This window comes from Manis pentadactyla, chromosome 10 (assembly GCF_030020395.1).
Source record: "Manis pentadactyla isolate mManPen7 chromosome 10, mManPen7.hap1, whole genome shotgun sequence".
NCBI classification, from domain to species: Eukaryota; Metazoa; Chordata; class Mammalia; order Pholidota; family Manidae; genus Manis; species Manis pentadactyla.
In genome coordinates this window covers 99,104,302-99,111,261 of record NC_080028.1, presented here as the reverse complement: position 1 = coordinate 99,111,261, position 6,960 = coordinate 99,104,302, and the positions used below count along the sequence as shown (strand labels likewise).

Here is a 6,960-nt window from a genome sequence, read left to right as displayed (position 1 = left end):
TTGCAGGGCCACGGAAGCCATGGTTTTGGAACCTTAGCTCTGCGCCCCTGGGCGGTGATTAGCACACCGATTCTTGTCTGGCCCAGAAAATAGACAGCTAACAATTTCAAGTCTGAAAACAGGGTAGTGACATAAATGGTTGTGTGCTTATCCCATACTTCAGGGATTTCCTGTGTGTCATCTCATTCCATCCTTACAAAGAGACTGTTTGATTATCTGGAGCAGGAGGCAAAGTAGCTTTGCCCAAGAGCTGCTGGTGGGGGCAAGGCAGCAGCTGGGGCCCAGCTCTTGAGCACTTTGGCATGCTGACATTAAAAAGTGGCCTTTTACAGTAGGAATTGGCAGCACATAAGACCTTGGAGGTTAAGTAGCCTTTTTAATGTATAGGGTAACCCTTCTTACTGGAACACTATCTGAAAAGAAATGATAGACGACCAATTTAAGAAATTTTATGAACCACTAAAGCAATCTTGGGGTTGTGTTATTTTTATAAACGGGTTCTCTGAGACTTGTAATTAATTTTTTAGGCTTTAGAAGGAGAGTGATAATGACACTGGTTTGTAAAGCTGAAATTTTAACTGCAAGTGAAACCCCCAATAGAGATAATTTTATTTTTCAGATAAGACTCATCTGTGCTTTGAAACAGAGAGCTGTCAACCAAAGAGGCCACTTGACACACACGTATCACATGCACGTCAGGCCTTCTAAAGGCAATGGTGAAAGAAAAGAAAAGACTGGACAGAAAGGGGGACAAGCCTGCCCGCTCTCCCTCCGCACTCTCGGATTATCCAGAGTTCTCCAAACAAGATGGGGATGCCACCAGGCAAGAAGGTGCTGTCCAGCTGGGAATGCAGCTCAGTGGAGCAGAATCCAAAAGGGAGTCCAGAAACCACCATCAGGGTGAAGGTGCCACTCAATATGAAGAGCCCATTCTGACCAAGCTCATAGTTGAAAGGTGATTTTAGTGGGCTGCACCTCCCCTGCTCCCTTTCTGGCACTTTCTGCTGTCTGTTCTCTGTGCCGCCAGCCTGCGCCCCGACCCTTTCTGTCTCTCAGCAAGCTCTAATCGTTACCTCCCACCCGCGCAGACGGCTGTAAAGATGTATGCCTTTAGCAGTGCTCTCTCTTCTTGGGGTTTAGGTTCAAAGTTTTAGCTCCCCCGTGGACTTCAAACTCCCAGTGTCTAAAAGCAGAGACTGCAGGATTGAAATAAGGTCTAGATTTAAGTTTTAGCTCTCTGACCATCAGTCCCATCACTGTACCTTTCTGAGCCTCACGTTCTTACTTGGGGAAAATAAATGAGAACACACACCTGAGAAGGTTCCTCTGTATGACGCTCTTTCTCTCCCAGCCATCGACTTCTCCGTTGGTCCCTGTTTCTGTAAGGGTGCCACCCTAGATTTCCAGGCTTGAACTAGAACTACCCTCCTCCTCTCCCGCGCCTTTCATGGTTTTTCCCTCGTGCTGCTCACAGCAGTCCTTCCTCTGCATGGCTGCTGCTTCACTGCCTCCTCACCGGGCTGTGGTGCTCGCTCCCCAAAGGTCCTGACTCTAGTTCTCCCCAGGCCTCCTTCAGGATCTGCCTTCCTGATGTGTGGCTCTGTTTACACGACTTCCTGTATTCAGTATCTAACAAATCACCCCAAAACATGACAATTAAAACAGTAATATTATTTCACAATCCATGGGGGCGGCTTAGCTGGATGATAATAGATTCTCATGAGGTTCAGTCCAGATGTCAGTCATGGCCACCATCCTCTGTAGGCTTGGTGGCTGCACACCCTGTTTTCCAAGTGGCTCACTGGCATGGCTGTCGGCAGGAGGCCTCAGTTCCTCAACCCATGGACTCTCCACAGGCTGCTTGACTGTCCTCATGACATGGCAGCTGGCTTCCCGAGAGTAATCCAAGAGAGAGCAAGGGCGGGACCTGCAGTGTCTTCCATGACCTAGCCTTGGACATCACCCTCTGTCATTTCGACAACATCCTGGTGGTCACACAGATCAGCCCTGCTGGCATGAGAGGGGATTCTACAGGGGTGCCCACACCTGGAGGCGAGAACTGGTGGGAGCTGCTGCAAGGCTGGCTATCATGCTCCTCTTAAAAACGTTTAGTTTCTCACAAACATTGTCTATAGAATAAAACAACTGCCTGATGCTCTGGCCCCAGCCTGCCTCTCACTTCCCAAACCCAAGAGCTCAGCTACAATCCCATTTGTTTCTTCCTTTGCTTACAAAGATTGCCCTCCTGGAGTGTCTGTCCCTCCTTTGCCAATGACCAAATCCCACCTACTCTTCAAAGTCCAACCTGTGCCATTAATTCTTCCCAACAGGAATAACTTTTCTCAAAACTTCTATCATACTAATCACTTTATTAGTTTTACTATATACACAGTGTTTCTTACTTTGTATTACGTACATATTATGTATGAGTTCCTGTAATTTGTAAGTCTCAAGTTCTCTACCAGGCTGATAATTCCTTGAGAGCAGATATACTCCCAGGATATCTAACAACAGACCTCAGGCTTTGTAGGGACTCAGTCAAGATTTATAGTTTGAATGATAACAGCAGCTTTTTATTAATGAGCTGGGTGCCAGCTCTGGGTTGAGCCCTACAGAAGGATATTAAAAAAGGATAAAATATGGTCTGTGTAGGCAGCGTGTAATTATGTCCAACATTGTGCTGAGTTTAGCTCAGGGCGCAGTGTCAGCAATGTGCCCTGGATTCATTCAGGGAAGGTGGGGCCAGCAATTACCTTGACAGGTGACCCAGAGGCATTGCTGTCCTGGTGCTGAGGGGACAGGAGCCAGGCCATCAGCCCCTGGAGATGTGTATGCATGTCTAGTTGGCAGGAAGAGATGATGCCACTGAATGGAGCTATTAAGAGTTCTCTTAAAAACCCTTTATGTTTTCTTTATTCATTGTTTTTAATTACTGAAGTATTACATGTTTGTGATAAATGAAATAATGCAAAGATACCTTAAAGAAGAGCTAATCACATCCCTCTACCACATTCCAGTGTCACCTGCCCCTCCCAGGGGTTACCACAATCTCTCATTGATTGGAATAATACCTTTTGGGTTTTATAGGTAAATAATCATATAATCTTCAAATTAAAATAATGTCCTAGCTCTTCTTTTCAACATTTTATGCCAATGACTTAAGTTTCTTGACTTTTTGTATTAACGAGGACTCTGAAACAGTATTGAATGATTGGTGGGGAAGCAGGCCCTCCATTCATGGTCCTGATTTAATGGAATTGGCTCAGTATTTCACCCTTAAAAGGCTTACATGCTATTTTTTTTTCATAAATAGCCTGTTAGGTGTGGTAGTTTCCTCATATTACAATATCACTTAGAATTTTTAAAGAAATGATTGCTGAATTTTACCAAATACCTTTCTGGCATCTTGGTATAAACATACGATTTGCTGGTATAATGAATCATGTTTATAGGTTTTCTGCTACTGGATCTTCCTTGACTCTTGGGCTAAGCCCATGTGGTCCTGGCTGTCACCAGCTCATTTGTTTTTACCTCACTTGCCTCAGAGCCAGAGAGGGACGAGCCAGGTGGTGACTCACATGTTATCCATTTGGCTCTGAACTCAGATTCCGGGCACCATTCTCAGTACCTCGCTCCCCCAAGGCCAGCTTCTCAGTGAGCCCTGCTGACTCCATGTCCAGAATATATCTTTGTAAAAATTATAGTAAAATACACAAAATTTACTATTTTAACTATTCTAAGTGTACAGTGGCATTAATTATACTCACCATGTGCAACCCTCACCTCTGTTTCCAGAACTTTCTCATCACCCCAGACAGAAACTGTCCAGAACAGACTGTAACCTTCCATCTCTTTCCCCTTCCACTGCTCCCTCCAGTCGTCAGTTCACCCTGCGATCTCCTCCACTCAGCAGCAGGAGTGATCTTTTTAAGACATGACTCTGATTTTGTCCAGCTCAGCTCTTACAACCCTCTCATGATTCCTCCTAGAGCTTTAGGTTTTATCTTTATCATGACCCACCACACCCAGCCTGTCTCAGGGTCCCCCTGACTACAGGCTCTGGCTGTGCCACTCTCCTTTCTGTTTGCTGAACTTGAGATTCCAGGCTCTCTCCTGTCTCAGGGTCTTTGCATGTGCTATTCCATCTTCCTGGGATCCTGTTCCCAGCGTTCTTCCTGTGGCTGCTTCATGTCTGGCAGGTCTCAGCACAGCTCTTGTCCTCAGAAAGGCCTCTCCCCTGGGTGCCTATATGCTGTGTGTAGTAGCTGCCCCCTCCTTGCTCTGTCACATCCCCGATGGTTTCTCCCACAGAAGTGGAACATGACTTGGAATCATCTTGTTTGTTTGATTCCTGTTTATCTTCTGTCTCCTCAAAAAAAACTGTAGTCTCCCATGGGCAGGAACTTTCTGGACTTGTTCACAGCTCTAGTCTCAGTGCTTAGAAGGGGACAGGAACACAGTGGCCCTTGGGGAATGTTTGTTGGGTGAATGAATGTGAGATATTACCTGTACTTCTTCCCTGATGTTTATTATGTACTTTAACCCGCTGTCACTTAGGTTTGCTTACATCATTCATTGTCTTGAGCTTTATTTTTTTGTAGCTATGAAGGGGAAAAAGTCCATGGACTCTATGAGGGAGAAGGCTTTGCAGTCTTTCAAGGCGGTTGTACCTACCATGTGAGTCACACATTTTGGGAATGGGCCGGGAGAAGAGGTGTCAGGTGATGGTTTTAGATTTGCATCTTCAGAAAAGTCCACTGATTTCTTCAAAAGAAACTGGAAATACTTAGTGCTGATGTTATTTTGAACCCTGATAACATATTTTAAGGTAAAAGCATGGCTCAGTACACCTGAGGTAGTCACTTTAGATTGTCTTCTTTTCCTGATTTTTTATTTATTGTACAAACAATGTTAAGGTGACTTAAGTAAATAGGAGTGGAAACCCAGCACCACCGTCCCTTTGCTTTAACTTTTCAGTTTGCTGTGTCCCTTTCATGCCTTTAATGGTTGGGCCAGTGTTCTTACCTGGGCAAATGCATTTTGTAGATGACATCTCGACTCTTTTCCCACTTATGAATCCTTGTCTGTATTGTTGCATGATTTGCATAACTTAAAATTTTTGTATGTGGGAAAATATATCAGAATAGGCTCACCATTTTACCCATTTGTAAGTGTACAGTCCAGAGGCAGTAAGTACATTCCTTAAGTACAACCATCACCACCATGCATCTCCAGAACTTCTCATCTTCCCTGCCTCCTTAATTACTATTTAACTATTGCATAGTGTTCTAATTTGCTATCATAACTATGCCACAGGTGTTAGATACTCTTGGGGTGTTTTCAGTTTTTGCCATTATTAATAATGCCACACAATGAAGGCACACATTCAGATTAGCAAAGATGTACGTGCTTACTGTAGGAGACCCAGTTTCTGTGGTTGGGGTCATAGGCCTGAGTTTTAGTGCCCTGACTTTTTTCCCCCTTAACCTACAGCATGTTTATTTCCTGTGTCATAACAACTCTTTAAAAATGCTCTTTTATTATTGCTGAATAGTAGGCATTAAGATTTGTCCCACCTGGCCTTTTTGGCATTTAAGCCGTTCCATCATCGTGAGCAGAATCCTCTCCCTGTGTGCTGTGTGCAGCACTAGCAGGCTTACAGTTCAAAACAATGCCCTGTGCATGCTGGACTGCCCAGAACAAACCCCTCCCGGCTTGCTGAGGATGTGCCTGTGGCTCTTACTACCCCGAAGGCTGAACATGCTGATTGTTGGCACCATAATTGATCCCGTAACACAAACAGGAGTCACAGCTTGCCGCTGGAAGATCGCAGGCTGCCTGTTTCCCTGAGTGCCAGCTCCAACCCCATGAGCCCAGGTGACCCGGACTGGTAATAGGATGTGCTGTCCTGCTGGTGAAGTTAGGGCAGTGGCCTCACGGGGTGGCTCTGGGCACCAGCAGTGTCTGTATCACTTAGGAATTTTTTTTGGATGCAAATTCTTGGGCCCCAGCCCAGACCTGCTGATGAATCAGAATCTCTGCGGTGGGCCCAGCATCTGTGTTTTCACAGCCCACGGGTGACTGAATGGAGAGTCTGAGAACCACTGAGTCAGGGTGCTGTGTACGTGGAGTCCTGATTCTCTCCTCCACCCACCTGGCCTCTAGTGAGGTGCTCTAAGGAGAAACTGGGTGTAATCTTCTCCTTGATTTCTCTGACAGCACTTAGACATCCAGGTGTGTTACATTTTTAGTGACTAATTCCCATACTTTAACAATAAGCACTCTACACATAATTAATTATACTGAAACTATAGTGTACACATATACGTATATGTTAGTGTACACACACACATGTGCATCTGTAATTCCCAGTAAGGGACAAGGAAGTGTGAAGTTTACAAGTGGAGTAATTTCTGATAACTAGATAATGGTTTTAATCAGGTCTATCTAGTTTAAATCATTTTTAAAAGTCCTTTAACTTTGAAATACAAAACAAAGTCTCTGAATTCTTTTGAACTATAGAATTTTCCAGTAGCTTAATTAGGAGAGGAAGACAGCATGAATTCATAGCTCATGTTTAACAACTGCACAGGATTGCCTGTGTAAGTTTTAGGGAATTGGATTTTTTTTGACAACTGCGTCCCCCACCCCCCGTCCTTCCTAGAACAGGGTGGACGCCAATGTGGTGCCATCTCCGTGGAGGGCCCTGCTGCAAAGATAAGCATATTCACGCAGATGAAGGGGGCCGGGGCTCATTCTAAGAAGTGAAACTGTGGTAGGGGTTTGTAAAATCCACAGCTGGTCCTAAGAGTTTGTTGTTCTGTTTCGAAGGGTATGTTTTCAGAAGGACTCATGCATGGACAAGGGACTTATATTTGGGCCGACGGATTGAAGTATGAGGTAAAGCATAAGATGTGTTATAGTTCTAAGCTGTACATGTGAGATTTAAAGGTCGGGTTC

General features: G+C 44.9%; 1 protein-coding gene across 1 annotated transcript in view; it reads left to right on the top strand.

The window, feature by feature from the left end:
• Nucleotides 1–460: 460 nt before the first annotated feature.
• Nucleotides 461–6,960, top strand: part of LOC118918329 (radial spoke head 10 homolog B-like) — a 40,626-nt gene continuing 34,126 nt past the window's right edge. The window contains exons 1-3 of the mRNA XM_057487381.1: nucleotides 461–955; nucleotides 4,602–4,677; nucleotides 6,832–6,900. Coding sequence (XP_057343364.1) covers nucleotides 714–955; nucleotides 4,602–4,677; nucleotides 6,832–6,900 — 387 coding nt within the window. The 5' untranslated portion in view covers nucleotides 461–713. The remainder of the gene's footprint in view (nucleotides 956–4,601; nucleotides 4,678–6,831; nucleotides 6,901–6,960) is intronic.